Consider the following 18,614-nt stretch of genomic DNA (forward strand, 5'->3'; position numbering starts at 1 on the left):
AGCATCACTTCATTATTCATTACTACTGTACGTAGACAGCAACATACTGAAAACATGGAAAGACAAACTAGCATCTTCACAAGAATCATCGTCTTGACCATGTTTCTTTCATTTCTGGTATGTTTGTGCAGTTCCACAGACACCATTACTTTCAACCATACTCTCAAAGACGGGGATTTATTAATCTCTAATGGTAAATCTTACGCTCTCGGTTTCTTCACTCCCGGAAATTCCACCTCCGGCAAGCGATACGTCGGAATATGGTTCCAAAAATTACCAGAACAAACGGCCGCTTGGGTTGCTAACAGAGACAGCCCAGTCAACGGCACATCCGGAATCCTCTTCATCGACAGCACCGGAAATCTTGTCATCCAAGACAGTAAAACTAATGTTTCTGTCTGGAACACAAGTCTTTCTTTTCCGGCGATGGGGATAAAAGGTTATTCTGTTCAGCTACAAGAAACTGGGAATCTAGTGTTGTATCATGACCACCCGGATAGACGGGAAACTCAATGGCAGAGCTTCGATTATCCCTCAAACACATTTCTTCCTCACATGAAATTCGGAGTAGTAGACAAGAAAACTGGGCGGAACCGGTGCCTTACGGCGTGGAAGTCGGCGGATGATCCCGGCACGGGCGAGTATGTAATGCGATTGGATCCGAAAGGGATTCCACAGGCGATTCTGTACAAGGCGTCGTCCCCTGCCTGGAGACTTGGGCCTTGGAATGGCCTTAGATGGAGCGGCCTTCCAGAAATGACTCCAAACATAAACTCATACAATTACTCCGAAAACAACGAGGAAGTCACGATGTCGTATTCGACACATGACCCGTCGATATACACAGTAGTGATGGTAAATGAGTCTGGGGCGTTCAGTAAGATTATATGGCAGCAAGGGAATGATAGTGTGATGAGATGGGTGGGGATGTGGTTCTACCCCAACGACGATTGTGATCGGTACGGCCACTGTGGAGCGTTTGGCATTTGCGATCCCTACACTCCGGGGAATATTGACTGCCGATGCGTTCCCGGGTTCAAGCCGAAGTCAAGCCGGGATTGGAGGCAAGGGTGCTGGAGAAACGAGGCAGAAGTGTGCCATAACGGTGAGGGGTTCTTGAAACTAGAGAATATGAAGATCCCAAGCACTCAAATGGCGAAATTGAACAAAGCCATTGGGTTGAAGGAATGTGAGGAGCTTTGTTTGAACAACTGTTCTTGCACGGCATATGCAAGCGCAAATGTCAGTGATGGCGGAATGGGATGCATTGCTTGGTATGGAGAGTTGATAGATATGAGGGAGTTAACACCTGGAGGCCAAGATATCTATGTTCGAGTCTCTGCATCTTATTTAGGTATGTTGCTATGTTTATTACACTTTCGGGGTTATTGATGCTTTGTGTGTGCTTATTAGACTATTGATATATTTGAACAATTCTTTGTTCTAATTCTCGTTTCATTGATTATGATAGTGATTATTGATGCTTTGTGTGTGCTTATTAGACTATTGATATATTTGGACAATTCTTTGTTCTAATTCTTGTTTCATTGATTCTGATAGTGATTATAAGACTGTTATGCATCTCAATGATAATTGTTGAGTATATAATATATAAACATAAATGTGCTATCCAACTATTAGTTTAGGTTTTTAGTTGAAATGGAGCACATGCTTCAATTTGGTATCAAAGCTAACATGCGCATGTTCAATTTGGTATCAGAGCTAACATGAGTTCAAATCTTCGCGTCACCCGATAATAAGGGAGGGGTGTGTTATGAATGATTACTTCTTCTTTTTTTTTTTTTTTTATGTTTAATTCTATTACCAATATGTTATGATTTACTTAGTTTTTGGTGAATTTTCTAAGATTTGTGGAGTTGATGATTGTAACTGCATATTTAGTGTTATAACCCCAATTATGAGAGACCAACAAAATATTGTTACGCTATTGGTATCATACCTTTTTTAAAACAAAGTTCTCTACTTTCAGATCAACTTGTAAAGAAATCTAAAGAACATCATGGGAAAAGGCTCATAGTCTCGGTGATTCTGCCCATTGCTGTTGTGACACTTGTGCTCTATTGTTTTATCACTACCAATATCAGAGAAGGTATAACTCAAGTGAAGAGCCCCAAATATGAATTTCTTAAAATTTTAGGGTAAATTCATTAGAAGATGGATGTCTTTTAACGTTAATTAATTATATTATAGGTAAAACAACACCAAGCAGTAATACCAGTTTACAATTGAGAAAATATATGGAAGAAGCTGGATATGCAGATGTGTTAGCCTTTGATCTAAACACAATTACAGCTGCCACTAATAACTTCTCTGCAGACAATAAACTTGGAGAAGGTGGATTTGGTTCTGTTCACAAGGTATTAACACTATAACTTTCACCATAGCATTACTTACTGCTAATTGGGTTGATCTAGCTTTGCCCGTTCTTACCTACAATCAATCACCCAAACCAATTGAGCTTTGCCGGTTCTAATTGAAGGGTATGTTGCAAAATGGACAATTTGTAGCTATCAAAACACTCTCAATAACATCTCAACAAGGGATAGAAGAATTCAAAAATGAAGTGAAGCTAATTGCTAGACTTCAACACAGAAATCTTGTGAGGCTTTTAGGATGTTGCATTCAACAAGGGGAGAAGATGTTGGTTTATGAATATTTGTCTAACAAAGCCCTGGATAGTTTCATCTTCGGTAAATATATAACCTCACATTTTTATAATTAATTAACGATTGAAGTTCTATAGTAATATTACATGACAATATTTACTTAATGGTTTTGCAGATAATAGACAAGGGATGTTGTTGGAATGGAAGAAACGCTTTGAAATTATTTTAGGAATTGCTCAAGGGTTGTTATATCTTCATCAAGATTCTAGACTACGAATCGTTCATAGAGATTTGAAAGCTAGTAATATTTTGTTAGATGACTCAATGAACCCGAAAATATCAGATTTCGGAATGGCTAGACTTTTTGAAGATGAGCAAGTCGAAGCAAACACAAATCGAGTAGTTGGAACATAGTAAGTGTTGCATTCCCCCTTCAGTTCACTTGTGTACCAAACTACCAATAACAAACTTCTATGTCGGGCTATAACATGAAATGTTGTTTTGTAAATTAATTGCAGTGGCTATATGTCACCGGAATATGCAATGGGAGGTGATTTTTCAGTAAAGTCTGATGTGTATAGCTTCGGTGTTTTGCTGTTGGAAATTGTGAGCGGAAAGAAGAACAAACACAAGTACAAGGAAACCTCGTGTAATTTAATAGGAGATGTAAGTGCATCTCTATGCTATACATTTTCCTTACACACAGAGAGATAGTATTCTAACCAAAGAATGAATTGAAGAAAACATTATAGAATGCATGTTTGTTACACACTTTCAGGTATGGGATTTCTGGAATGAAGAAAGAGCACTGGAAATTGTCGATCCATCATTAGGGGCGTCGTATGATGATCAAGAAGTTTTGAGGTGCATCCATGTCGGTTTATTGTGCGTTCAACTATATCCTGACGATAGACCAATTATGTCAGAAGTGATTTTCATACTAAGTAATAACACAGAACTCCCTCGTCCTAAACCACCTGGATTTATATTCATTCAAGAGAATACAGCTACTCCATTCTCATATTCTACAAGTGATGGTGGAAATCAATCATGTACTACTATGTCAATTACTGAACTCGTTGGTCGTTAAATAGCAACATGCATGCTAATATAAGTTTGAACCCCAAACGTGTATACTAATATAGCTTAGGATATATTATATAGTAGTTGAATTTACCCAATAGAGACGGCTATGGGTTTTAATGCCCTTGTCATACAAAAAAAAATATATAGCTTAGGATGGATAAGCATGCATGATGTTAGTTATATATGAAGTTTTCTTATCAACTTCCTTTAATTTGTAATTTATATAAAACCAAGCTTGTAATGATATGATCATTGTAAAATATAATTGGAATTATAATCCAACACTATATATCTTTTTTTAAAAGATTCTTTTTTTTTTTTAAAGAATATTACATAGTAGTTGAATTTACCCAATAGAGACGGCTGTAAATTTTAATTTCTTTGCCATCCAAGAAATATATATAGCTTAGGATAAGCATGCATGATGTTTTTTTTTTAGTACAGCATGCATGATGTTAATTAGTTATATATGGAAGTTTTCTCATCAACTTCCATTAATTTGTAACTTATGTAAACCCTTGCTTGCAATGATATGATCATTGTAAAATATAATGGGAATTATAATCCAACACTATATATCTTTTCGTAAAAGATTATTTTTTTTTAAAGAATAGTTGTATTATATTTTATTATTTTATTTTATTTATTTAGACATTTGAAAATAATGTTAATATTAATTGAATTTAATGGTAAGGAGTACTATTAATAATCCAAACTTGTAAAATTAAACAAAGATTTGTTTGGACTAGCTTTAACTTTTAAAATGTCAATCCAACTCAATTATTATAAAATTATTGTAAGTTGTTTGTTGTCCCCGTTGGCCCATTAGCTCCTAAAAGTCACGATTTCAATTATTGTTAATATTATTTTAGTCGAATTTGTCTCAAAAGATCATTCATATTGCACACCCTCAAACAGTGAGTGGCAATTTCTCTTGTCACAAAAAAAATGTTTTATCCATTAAGTTCATGTTCTTTCCTAACATCAACTTGTTTCACTTGAATGAGTTTGTTTCATTTACCAATTCAATAATAATAAACACAATATCTATCAACCAAACCCCTACCACTCCTACCAAGTCTTCATCCTCAAGATATTTTGCAGACAATAGTGGACTTGAAGGAGGCAGTAGGGACAGCTACAGATCCATATGATATGATGAGTGGTCCTGATCGGTCGTTCCGGTTGAAAGAGGTAGTATATGTAGTAAATGCCCAACTTCATCTGATCTGCAAATTCATCTAATGTAATCAATGAATATATTCATTCTCACCCCCCAACCTCCAAAATAGACAGATCCAGAGGAGGAAACATCGAGATGTTGGACTTAGCCTTCTAAGACTCCGTCCAACAACTACTGTTTTAAATCTCTAATACTAATTGTAAGATCAAACACTTATTATTATGTCAAAAATTGTAAGAAGTGCAACTTTTTTTTATATATATATTTGCTTAATAATCAGCACTACAATTTTATTTTTCTATACTTACATAACAATCAGCGCCAAATTTTAAAGACAAAATGATGTGTTTAGCCCTTTAGGCCCTCGCCAAACAATCCATTCAATATGGTATATTATGACAGATGAGCAAATGCAAAGGGTGAAAACAGTAACTGTTTGCTCTTGAACCTGTGACGATACCACCTGTTTGATCTTACCATTAAGCCAAAAGTTATATCTAATAAAGAAGATGTAATTTTATTTCTTTATATATATACTGTCACATTTTCAAGAGACACATTAGAGTGCTGGACTTAACCCTTCACTGGCCTCCACCCAACCATCTCTTGTCCACCTGTTGCTTCCGCCCAACTATAACCATGAAAAAGTCATATTGGGTATTGCGAAAAAACATATTAAAATCAAAAATACTATTTGGACCCTCTAAATTTACTCCGACATTTTATTTCCTCACACAATTTTTTGATGTAGACGTCTTTCTTGAGACCCAGAAAATAAAAGATAACTAGTCATCCCTTAGAAGGTATTGTTTTTTTTTTTTGAAAGCAGGAGGTATTGTTAAAAGATCATCAATTCCTAATGAAATGGATGTCGCAGTAGCTTGTTGAAAACCCAGTTTTGACTTGATCCAGGATATGTGATGTATGTGTCATTTATTAGTTTTGACTTGATCCAGGATATGTGATAGATGTATATGCCATTTATTAATCTACTAATAAGTTGTTTTAAGGCAGTTCCGTCTATCACTCGATTGCTGAGAGTAAAAGTGAGAGTGAGAGCCTATAGCATAGAACTCTATTAAAATCAGGCTTCCAGCGCCACATCATCTTCTTGTCTATGCTTTATCTTCAATAATATATACGTACTGTAGACGGTAGTAAACTGAAAACATGGGAAGAAAAACCTGGGTGTTCAAAACAAACATCTCTTTGGTAGTGTTTCTTTCCTTTCTAGTATGTTTATGCAGTTCCATAGACACCATTACCTTCAACCAACCTCTCAAAGACGGGGAATTACTAATCTCTAATGACAGTTCTTACGCTCTCGGTTTCTTCACCCCCGGGAACTCCATCGGCAAGCGATACGTGGGACTTTGGTACCTAAATATACCAGAAATGGTGGTCGTTTGGGTCGCCAACAGAGACCACCCCGTCAATGGCAAATCCGGAATCCTCTTCATCGACAGCACCGGAAATCTCGTCATCCAAGACAACAAAACCGGTACTTCTGTCTGGAATACAAGCCTTTCCTTTGAGCCCACCGGGACAAGAGATTATTCCGCTCAGTTAAAGGATACTGGGAATCTAGTTCTGTATCATCATGACCAAGAGAGAAGGGTTGATAAATGGCAGAGCTTTGATTATCCCACGAATACAATACTAGCGTCCATGAAATTTGGGGTGGACAAGAAAAAAAGTCTGAACTGGTTTATGAGGTCGTGGAAGTCGCCGGATGATCCGGGCACCGGCGAGTATACTGTCGGGATAGATCTCACCGGAAAACCTCAGGCGTTCCTGTACAAGAATTCTTCGTCCCGGGTGTGGAGAGTCGGGCCATGGAATGGCATTAGATGGAGCGGAGTGCCGCAAATGACCCCAGAAATCACCCCTTACGCCTTCACCGAAAACGACGATGAGTTCTCGGAGGAATACTGGATTCGGGACCCGTTGTCGGTGTATTCAATAGTAATGTTAAACGACTCCGGTACGTTGAACAAGATCATGTGGAAAGGATCGGGAACCGGCGAGAAGAAATGGGACGGCGTTTGGTACTATCCCAACGACGATTGTGACTACTACAGTCACTGTGGTAGTTTCGGCATTTGCGACAAAGCGGGATTTTCCTGCAGATGCGTTTCTGGGTTCAAGCCTAAGTCGAACCAGGATTGGAGTGTTGAGCAACTGGAGTTTAGCGTAAAGAGAAGTAAAAGGAAGCTTTCTTCATTTTCCCATCAACTGAAGAATGAATGTTACAGACAGTTATACTGGGAGATATTCCCAATATCTCCCAGTATAACTGTCTGTAACATTCATTCTTCAGTTGATGGGAAAATGAAGAAAGCTTCCTTTTACTTCTCTTTACGCTAAACTCCAGTTGCTCAACATGGTATCAGAGCTTCCGCGCCGGAACTCCTACGCGGCCGCCCTCTCCGGCGAGGCGAACCAGGAAAGACGCACCGACTCGCCGATCGCTCGATCTCCAGTTCGCACAGCTTCAACAACAATTCCGCAGAGGAATTCATCGCAGAGAAACAGCAATGCAGAAGATCTAGAGAATCCTTTTCTCTTCAGCGCGAACGATAATCCGAACATCGTGCTTGTAAGTCCGCCTCTAAACGGCAGTTCCAATTACAGTTCATGGCGTATTTCCATGAAAATCGCCTTGGAGATCAAAAATAAATGGTGCATTGTCGACGGAAGTGTCGCCGCACCAGACATAGAAGACATCCAGTACGTCCTTTGGAGAAGGTGTAATCTCATGTTATGTGCTTGGATCTTTAAATCCGTAAGTTCATCGATCGCACAAAGTATAATGCACTTGGACAGAGCTAGTGACGTCTGGGATGATCTGAGCAGACGATTCGCTCAGTGTGATGCTCAAAAGATCTCAACCCTGCAAAACGACATCAACAATCTGAAGCAAGGCTCTCTTACAGTGAGCGATTACTACACAAAGTGTAAAACGATGTGGGAAGAAATGAATGCTTTGAGGCCCCTACCAATATGCAAATGCATTCCAAGATGCAAGTGCGATCTCGTCGACGAAATCAGAAAGGAACGCGACGTTGATCAGGTTATTCGCTTCCTTCAGGGATTAAATGATGATTTTCATACCTTGAAATCTAATGTTCTTGTCATAGATCCTCTCCCGGAAGTATACAAAGTGTATGTCATGGCTGAAAAATTAGAGAGACAGATCATTATAAACAATTTGAACAGCAACAACCCGGAAGTCGTACATGCCAATGCTGTCCAGAATTCCTCAGAAGAAATGGTGGCTGCCTTTAACAATTCTTACAATGCCAGGAGGTTTCCAAACACTGGAGGTAACAAAGCTAAGTGTATCTTCTGTGGTATGACCGGACACACCATTGATAAATGTTACAAGAAACACGGCTACCCCCGGGCTGGGTGCCGGGATACAAGAACAAAACAAAACAGCAGGGAGCAGCTCCAGTGATGAACAACATGACTGATTTTGGTGTCACAAATGATCAGTTCCAGAAGCTTATGATGGCTGTCCAAAACCAGATGGGACAAACCTCTCAAACTCAATCTGGACAGCTTCCCAACTCAGCAGCAGCCATCTCTTTGATTCCAAGATTCGAAGAGGATCACAGTGAAGGCAAGTTTCCTACTCCCCATGTTAATTTCATTTCCTTGTGTAATTCCACATGGATTCTTGACTCCGGAGCAACAGATCACATAGCATGTTCAATTGAATCGTTTGATGATTACTATACTGTTGAGGGAGATGAGGTCAGTTTACCCAATGGAGAAAGGGTTGCAGTCAAGCACAAAGGAAATATAAAGCTTGGGAACAATTTATGGCTAAGAAATGCTATGCACATACCTTCATTCCATTTCAATATAGTATCAGTAAGCAGGCTGCTTCATGACTCTTCTTATGATCTGATTTTTTCCTCTGAGCAGTGCATGATTCGGGAACCTCATGGGATGACGGTTGGTTTAGCTAAGCAAGAGAAGGGACTCTACCTCATGGTGAGGCCACCTATGGAGTTAAACAAACACAAGAAATTGGCCATGCAGTGTAATAGAGTTGATACATGGCATCAACGTTTAGGACATTTTCCTATAAGCAAGATGCATTTGCTTAGAGACATACCTAAACCATCTACTGTAAATAAAGCTTGTGATGTTTGCCATTTGGCTAAGCATAGACGTTCTCCTTTCCCTTTGAGTGTGTCTTCATCTAATGCATGCTTTGATATAATTCATGCCGATATTTGGGGTCCCTTCCCAGTAAGTTCTATGAAAGGGGAACACTATTTCCTCACTCTAGTGGATGATTTTTCACGATATACCTGGCTGCATCTAATGAAAAGGAAATCGGAAGTTAGAAATCTGATTAAACGGTTTCACAGTTTTGTTTTAACTCAATTTGGGGTTCTAATCAAGGTACTGCGAAGCGACAATGGGTCAGAATTTGATATGGGGGATTTCTTTGATGAGAAGGGAATGATTCATCAAACATCGTGTGTGAATACTCCACAGCAAAATGCCGTGGTAGAAAGAAAACATCAGCACATCCTTAATGTTGCAAGAACTCTCCGGCTCCAAGCACATCTGCCATTTGAATTTTGGAGTCACTGCGTTATGCATGCGGTGTTCTTAATTAACAGACTCCCCTCACCAATAATCGAGGGTCTTACTCCTTACCACAGACTATACAACAAGGAACTGGACTTAACCATTCTAAGAGTCTTTGGTTGTCTCTGCTATGCATCCACTCTATCAAATATGAGAAACAAAATGGAGCCAAGAGGGAGAAAATGCACTTTCATAGGCTTTCCTGCAAATACTAAAGGATATATTCTATATGATTTGTCTGACAAGTCCATTTTTGTTTCTCGTGATGTAGCCTTCTATGAGCAACAGTTCCCTTTCCAAGAGCAGAATACACTAATGTCAAAAGAGTTCGACCCTTCCTTGCCAAACATACCTATATCAACTCACTTGCAGTATGAAGCTCAGCCTAGGGACAAGGAAGTTCAATTTCCGGACATTGAACAGGCCGAGGGTGAACCAATCAGCACCAGTAGTCGTATTTCCCCGCAGAACTCTGCCAACCATGCCCTTCCGTTCATTGAAACAACAACAGAAGGGTCACCCACTAATCAATCCTCACACCAGGAAACAATGGCTGATACACATATGGATGAAGCCAGCCCAGCCCCCAGGCGATCAAACAGGGAGAGACAACTGCCAAGAAAATTACATGATTATTATTGTGATTCAGTTATCCAACATCGGTCACCTCATCTTCTATCCAAAGTGATCTCGTATGATAATCTCTCTCCCCCCCACAAAGCTTTTGCCATGGCAGTTACTTCCCTCACGGAGCCTAGAACATATAATCAAGCTATCAAACACCAATGTTGGAAGGATGCAATGACAGCAGAATTAATGGCACTTCAAGAAAACAATACTTGGCAACTGACAGAACTACCGGCTGGAAAAATCCCCATCGGCTGCAAGTGGGTTTTTAAAACAAAATTGAAGGCAGATGGATCTATAGAACGTCACAAAGCGAGGTTGGTTGCTAAGGGATACACACAACAATTGGGAGTGGATTATATTGAAACATTCTCCCCGGTTGCTAGGCTGACAACCATTCGAACATTCTTGGCTGTTGCAACGTCTCGCAACTGGTACATTCACCAGATGGACATCAATAATGCGTTTCTTCACGGTGATCTTAAAGAAGAGGTCTATATGGTTCTTCCACCCGGCTTTCAGGGAACCAAACCAAACCAAGTCTGCAAATTGACCAGATCACTTTACGGCTTGAAGCAGGCAAGTCGCCAATGGAATGCCAAATTAACCACAGCTTTGTTGAATGTCGGTTTCAGACAATCGAATGCCGATCCTTCTCTGTTTACAAGGGGAAAGGATGATGTTTTTGTTGCACTTCTGGTCTATGTTGACGATATATTAGTGGCAAGTGGCCGGATGGAACTCATTCAAGAACTGAAGGATTTACTGAATGCAGCTTTCAAGATCAAGGACTTGGGGGTCCTAGGCTATTTTCTAGGCATTGAAGCCAGCAGCAGTAAAGAGGGGCTGAACATTTGTCAGAGGAAATATGCTCTCGACATCCTCAATGATACGGGTTTTCTTGACTGCAAACCAGTTCGAACCCCTATGGTGCCTGGCTCTCTCCTAACTCCAAAAGATGGTGAACTGCTGAGTGATCCAAGCGGTTATCGAAGGTTGATTGGGAGACTATTGTACCTCACGGCTACTAGGCCAGATATTACCTATGCTGTACATCATCTCAGTCAATTTGTAAGTGCTCCCACAGACAAGCATATGGTTGCTGCCCACCGTATACTTCGCTACATTAAAGGTTCTCCCGGCCAAGGCCTTTTCTATCCGGCAGGAACCTCACTCAACCTCAAAGCCTTCTCTGATTCAGATTGGGCATCATGTGCTGAGACACGTAAATCTATCACAGGGTACTGCATTTTCTTAGGAACATCCCTTGTTTCTTGGAGATCAAAGAAACAAGCAACGGTGTCAAAATCCTCATCCGAAGCAGAATACCGAGCTCTTGCAACGACAGCCTGTGAATTACAATGGATCACCGCTTTACTTCATGATATGCAAGTCAATTTTGCCAATCCAGCTGTGGTCTACTGTGATAATAAATCCGCTATAGCAATAGCCGAGAACCATGTCTTCCATGAGAGGACCAAACACATTGATATTGATTGCCATATCATAAGAGAACGAATCACTCAGGGCCTGATAAAGCTGCTCTCGGTATCCTCTCTGAATCAAGTGGCAGATGGCTTCACCAAACCACTAGGCTTACCTCTGTTTACCACCTTCACATCTAAGCTGGGTGTTCAAAACTTGCACACTCCAACTTACGGGGGGGTATTAGAGGATGAATAAATCTCTTTAATGGCAGTTGTAACCTCTTTTCTACTTTCTGTTGTAACCCCCATTCTGTTGTAACCTCCTCTCCACCTCCTCTCCATTCTGTATATAAGGGTGGGAATATCTCCCAGTATAACTGTCTGTAACATTCATTCTTCAGTTGATGGGAAAATGAAGAAAGCTTCCTTTTACTTCTCTTTACGCTAAACTCCAGTTGCTCAACATGGAGGCAAGGGTGCTGGAGAAACGCGACAGAAGTGTGCCGTAACGGTGAGGGGTTCTTAAAGCTGGAGAACATGAAGATCCCCGACACAGCAATGACCGCGATGAACACAACCATAGGGCTGGAAGAGTGCCGGGAGCTTTGTCTGAGCAACTGTTCATGCTCGGCCTATGCCAGGGCGAATATCAGCGATGGCGGAACCGGATGCATTACCTGGTATGGTGACTTGATAGACATGAGGGAGTTCACACTTGGTGGCCAAGATATGTATGTTCGAGTTTCTGCGTCTGATTTAGGTATCTTCATTTCAATCTCTGAAAAAATGAGTTCATAACTTCATTCAATTCACCAACACTAACAGCCAGCAGTTTGTTGGAAAAAATAGGAAATTTTAAGTGGGTATCTTGTGGTACAACTATAGTTAGGGTCAACACTCTCAATTTGATGAGTGAGGTCAAAGTGGAATTAGGATTTTTGTAGTTAGACGAAGATATTGATATATTATAGGATCAAAACGATAATATGTGAATAAGAAATTGGTTATCAAAGTAGACTCACTTGAGTTGAAAAAAATGAAGGGAAAAAGTTTTAAAGTAGCTTTTGTTGGAAAGGGTTGACTGCGAGCACGAAAATTGGCTGGCCTGAGGGGCTGAGTTATGCCAAATTTCTGTATCATATTTCTAACACAAAGATACTAATGACTCGGGTAAACGAGAATGGTAGCACGATTCATGAACCAGAATGGTAAGCACGTTTGGGCCTATCGGCTCGTTGTTATGGTGAGCTAACAGTTCGGGGTTGACCATTTGTTCTCTAGGGTCGCCATTAGGTCAGCTCCGGTTTGGTAGAGACCTCTCGGGCACCTTGTCTTGTCTCGTACTACGACTCGGGGAGTGATCGTTCTCAGTCTTAATTCATCAGTTACGGAATTAATTTCGAATTATTTCAATTTTGAATTACAGAATTAAGTTTCAAGTAATGTTCAACTGTGATAGAGTTTCAAGACTTTCAAGACTGAATTTTTTATTTCATGTTTAATTCAATTCCCAATGTGTTATGAATTACTTAGTTTTTGGTGAATTTCCTAAGATTAGTGTAGTTGATTTTAATTCCATATTAAGTGTCATAACCGCAACTCCGAGATGACAAAATACTGATACACTATTGCTAGATCATTACTTTTTTAAAACAAAGTTCTCTACTTTCAGATCAACTTCTAAAGAAATCTAAAGAGCATAATAGGAAAAGGCTCATATTCTCGGTGATTCTGCCCATTGCTGCTGTGATTCTTGTGCTCTATTGTTTGGTCACTACCAATATCAGAGAAGGTATAACTCTAGCGGAGAGCCCCATACATGAATTTCCTGAAATTTTAGGGTAAATTAATTAGAAAATGGGTGTCTTTTAACGTTAATTGTAGGTAAAACACCACGACCAAGCAGTAATACCAGTTTACAATTGGAGAAATATATGGAAGAAGCTGGACATGCAGATGTGTTAGCCTTTGATCTAAACACAATTAGAGTTGCCACTAATAACTTCTCCGCAAACAATAAACTTGGAGAAGGCGGATTTGGTTCTGTTTACAAGGTAACAATATAACTTTCACCATAGCATTACTTATTGCTAATTAAGTTGATCCAACTTTACCCGTTCTTACCTGCAATCAACCACCCGAATGAATTGAGCTTTGCCGGTTCTAATTGCAGGGTATGTTGCAAAATGGACAATTTGTAGCTATCAAAACACTCTCAAGAACATCTCAACAAGGGATAGAAGAATTCAAAAATGAAGTGAAGCTAATTGCTAGCCTTCAACACAGAAATCTTGTGAAGCTTTTAGGATGTTGCATTCAACAAGGGGAGAAGATGTTGGTTTATGAATATTTGCCTAACAAAGCCCTCGACAATGTCATCTTCGGTAAATATATAACCTCGCCGCTCTATAATTAATTATTAATGATTAAAGTTCTATAATAATCTTACATGACAATATTTACTTAATGGCTCTGCAGATAATAGACAAGGGATGTTGTTAGAGTGGAAAAAGCGTTTTGAAATTATTTTAGGAATTGCTCAAGGATTGTTATATCTTCATCAAGATTCTAGACTACGAATCGTTCATAGAGATTTGAAAGCTAGTAATGTTTTGTTAGATGACTCCATGAACCCAAAAATATCAGATTTCGGAATGGCTAGACTTTTTGAAGAAGAACAAGTCGAAGCAAACACAAATCGAGTAGTTGGAACATAGTAAGTGTTGCATTCTCCCTTTAATTCACTTGTGCACCAATAACTAACTTTTATGACGGGTTATAACATGAAATGTTGTTTTGTCAATTAATTGCAGTGGCTATATGTCATCAGAATATGCAATGGGAGGTAACTTTTCAGTAAAGTCTGATGTGTATAGCTTCGGTGTTTTGCTGTTGGAAATTGTGAGCGGAAAGAAGAACAAACACAAGTGCAAGGAAACCTCGTTGAATTTAATAGGAGATGTAAGTGCATCTCTGTATAGCTATACACTTCCCTTACACACACAGGGACAGTATTCTAACCAAAGAATGAAGAAAATATTAATGAATGCATGTTTGTTACTTTGTTTCACACTTTCAGGTATGGGATTTTTGGAATGAAGAAAGAGCACTTGAAATTGTCGATCCATCATTAGGGGAGTCGTATGATTATCAAGAAGTTTTGAGGTGCATCCATGTCGGTTTGTTGTGCGTTCAACTATATCCATATGACAGACCAATCATGTCAGAAGTGATTTTCATGTTAAGTAATGATAGAGAACTCTCACGTCCTAATCGACCAGGATTTGTATTAAATAAGGGGAATAATGCAGCTCCATTATCATATTCTACAAGTGATGGTGGAAATCAATCAAGTAATAGTATGTCAATTACTGAACTCGTTGGTCGTTAAATAGCATTATAGCAACATGATTCTTAATTTAAATTTGAACCTCAAACGTGTATATTAATATAGCTTAGGATATAGTATTACATAGTAATTGAATTAACCCAATAGAGACCGCTATGATTTTTAATTTCCTTGTCATCAAATATATATATATATATATATATATATATATATATACTAGTTTTTTCTACGCACTTTGCGCGAAGACTTGTGCCCAATATTTAAACCCAATTAGTAAATCATTTTGAAATAAATATAATGCATTTTTTTTTAGTTGTCGAAGTTTCATAGATATTCGAGTAAAATTTTTGTTGTGTATGTATTTGAAATTAATACAAGAAATTCAAATTCATTGTGATGAATATATTCCACTATAATTTTAAGGGTACTCAACGTTATATTACAATATGTTTGTCTTTGAAAATGAATAAAATTTGTTTAAATATAGTCTTCTTTTTTTTTCTTTTTTTTTTTTGAGAAAAAATATAGTCTTCTTCTAATTAGAGATATATCCCATATAAATTCATATTCATATATGAATATACATAATACTTGATTTCAACTATTTCAATTCAACAACTTCCACATGCAGATTGATATCCAAAAATCTTGTCTCAATTCAACTGCAAATGCATTATGGTGCTGCTCATTTATAATATTAATATTTTAAAATAATATTGTGTGTGTGCGTCTATATATATATATATATGTTGAGAATATTTGTAATTAGGTTTTGATGATACCAAAAATGTGTTAGAATTTATTTGTAATAATTAGTCTCCAAAAGAAGAAGATGAAGAAACATCAAGTTCAGTAAACTGCTACAGTGATCTTGAATAGTGTCTGCTACGGTACTATTGCTACAGTGACTTCGAGAGGTCGAGAGATCGAGAGGTCTTCGAGAGATCACAAGAGATGAAAACTCGATGCTACGGTGAAATTGCTACAGTACTCGAGAGGTGAATAGTACTATTGATACAGTGACGTGAATAGTACTATTGCTATAGTAATCACGAAAAATACTCAGATGAAATTGGTTCAATGAGTATTATTCTAGCAAGAAGACTTTTGGAAGAAGAAGTTGCGAGAGGTGAAAAGAAGTTCTTCAAGTTAGTGATGATGTCATTGATGATTTAAGATTCAACTAAGGAATTAATTATACACTTTGGAAGATGCCACATGGGAAAAGGTAGTATGGGTGACAATATTTTATTTGAAAGAGTTCAAATAAAATTCAAAGTGATCAGAAGAAAGCTAAAGATGAAGAATGGGCATGAATACTTTATTCAAGAAAGATGGGCTCAAGATAGTGGAAAGAATATTAAATCAAGTATGAAGACAAAGTTGCTTCTCATCATGCTAGACACCATACGGGAGTTATGGAGTTGGAATATTTTATGGAAGACTTCAAGTGGGATATCAGATCAAGCAAAGCACTTGGGATCCAAATTAAGGTGGAGTCAAGAATAATTAAGGTGGAGCTACAACGGCCAAAGCATGGAGACCTGAACAAAGAAATATGTTATTGAAGCCACTAAGCACGTGAATGAGACAAAAATTAATGTGGGTTGTTTGGCAGATTTGGACTGCTGCCAAACGGTCAAAATAGCAACGGGAATATTTCTTCCCAAAATATAAAACCCCAAAGCTTAGAAGAAAAAGGGGGAATATGAGACAGTGAATGCACAACACAAGGAGAAAGGAAAAACTTCGAGAGATAAAAATCCAGTGTGCATATTCTCAGCTTAAAAGATAAAAGAATCACTTTGATTCTTTTACTAGTCCAGCACAAACACAACAACACCAACTTTCGAAGGGAAGTTTTGAGTAGGCAGTGAAGGATAGGTGGACGGTGCGGCCATTCGCTATCTCAAGGATTGTCAGGCAGTGAAGGATAGGAAGACGGTGCGGCTGTTTCTATCTCAAGGATTGTCAAGAAGGGAAGAAGCGGGTTGCTTCTGTCCAGACTTTGTATTGGTGATAATACATAGTGGATTTGCTCCTTGGAGTGAAAGGAGAACAGTGGATGTAGGCTGCGTTGGACAAACCACTTAAATTCCTCTCTTGCACTTTACTTTACTGTTATTATTATTGTTGTGCAACTAACCCCATAACTCTTATTCACACGAGCACACAATTTGCAAAACGCTACAATCATATTTTTACGCAAGCTTGAGACTTCCGCTGCAAGGAAATTTGTTTCCTTAATTCTTTTCAGCTCACTTTGAGTTAGAATCAAAAATTTGATAAAATCTATTCAACCTCCCCTTCTAGACTTTATAGCTTGCTCATCCGGGACCAACAATATATATATATATATATATAACTATGGTAATATTTAATTAAAATATAAATGAATTCAAACTTACCATTGAAGAATGTAAGAAAAAATATTGTGTATGCATGTGCATGGTAATTATAATGTGAAAAGATAACAGCAGTTATAACGGTAGGGATATTTCTGTCCAAAAAATTATGTAGTACAACTTTTATAGCATAAGGTACAATAAAAATTAACGGAAAAAACGGACATAAACCAGGGGTATAACCTGGATTGAGACTTATTATGTTTCTAGACTAGATATATACCTTAGGATAAGCGTGCATGATGTTAGTTATATATGGAAGTTTTCTCATCAACTTCCTTTAATTTGTAATTTATGTAAAGCCTAGCTTGTAATCATTGTAAAATATAATGGGAATTATAATCCAACACTTACGCGGCGTTTGGTTAGAGGGAAGGAATTTGGTGCGAAAAGAATTACAATTTCATGGGAATAGAATAATGCGGGAATAAAGTGGAGTTTAAATTCTAGTAGTGTTTGGTTTGCAAGAATAAAATTACTGAAAATTTTAATTTCAATATTTGGTATATTTTCGTGGTCTCATCTTCTATGGGTATTTCTCCCTTCCCCATTCACTCGTCGAAGCCAATACGCATTCCATGTACTGCTTAATATAATTATTTTGATATGTGGTGGTTTCATTCTCCTTTTGTCAAATTTGTAAATGAACAAAGGAAAAGATCACATCAATTCAAGTGATGAATTAGTAAAAAGAATATTATATTTTTAAAAACTTACAAGTAATTGAATTTAATGGTAAGGAGTACTATTAATAATCCAAACTTGTGAAATTAAACAAAGATTATTTGTTTGGACTTGCTTGACTCATTTAACTTTTAAAATGTCAATCCAACTCAATTATTGTTATAAAATAAGTTTTGCATATACCCGAAATGAGTGGTTGAGTGTATAGAGTATATAATTCTTGTATTAAAAGCCACGACTTCAATTATTGCCAACATCCTTTAAGTCGAATTCGTCTCATAATATCTTTTATAGTGTACACTATCGAATAGTGACCGGCTATTTCTCGTCACCAAAAAATTGTTTTATCCATTGAGTTCATGTTCTTTCCTAACATCAACTTGCTTAACTTGAATGATACCAATAATGATAAATAGAATATCTATCAATCAAACCCCTTCCACGTACTCCTAGCTACCAAATCTTCATCATATCCTCAAGATATTTTGTAGACAACAGAGGACTTGAAGGAGGCTGTAGGGACAGCTACAGATCCATATGAATGATCCTGATCGGTGGTTCCGGTTGAAAGGGGGTACTATGTAGTAAATGCCCAACTTCATCTGCAAATTCATC

The 18,614-nt window shown here is 38.1% G+C and overlaps 1 protein-coding gene across 1 annotated transcript; it reads left to right on the forward strand.

Annotated features, from left to right (window-relative positions):
• Nucleotides 1-42: 42 nt before the first annotated feature.
• LOC116033393 lies at nt 43-14,952 on the forward strand. The gene is made up of 18 exons (XM_031276138.1): nt 43-1,354; nt 1,991-2,110; nt 2,212-2,378; nt 2,501-2,711; nt 2,803-3,040; nt 3,146-3,293; nt 3,406-3,714; nt 4,818-4,897; nt 6,075-7,194; nt 7,271-8,222; nt 8,285-11,738; nt 12,017-12,321; nt 13,234-13,353; nt 13,446-13,615; nt 13,735-13,945; nt 14,040-14,277; nt 14,375-14,522; nt 14,641-14,952. Exons 1-18 carry the CDS (start codon nt 55-57, stop codon nt 14,950-14,952), a joined length of 9,603 nt encoding a protein of 3,200 aa, XP_031131998.1. The 5' UTR covers nt 43-54.
• Nucleotides 14,953-18,614: the final 3,662 nt, after the last annotated feature.

This window comes from Ipomoea triloba, chromosome 10, assembly GCF_003576645.1.
Source record: "Ipomoea triloba cultivar NCNSP0323 chromosome 10, ASM357664v1".
Classification (NCBI taxonomy): domain Eukaryota; kingdom Viridiplantae; phylum Streptophyta; class Magnoliopsida; order Solanales; family Convolvulaceae; genus Ipomoea; species Ipomoea triloba.

What these genes read in the sequence shown, in the direction of transcription:
- LOC116033393 (XM_031276138.1), top strand. Translation starts at nt 55, where the DNA reads ATGGAAAGACAAACTAGCATCTTCACAAGAATCATCGTCTTGACCATG. An exon ending in GATTTGGTTCTGTTTACAAG is followed by an intron (nt 13,616 to 13,734) that starts GTAACAATATAA and finishes TTCTAATTGCAG; the next exon opens with GGTATGTTGCAAAATGGACA. An exon ending in AATCGAGTAGTTGGAACATA is followed by an intron (nt 14,278 to 14,374) that starts GTAAGTGTTGCA and finishes AATTAATTGCAG; the next exon opens with TGGCTATATGTCATCAGAAT.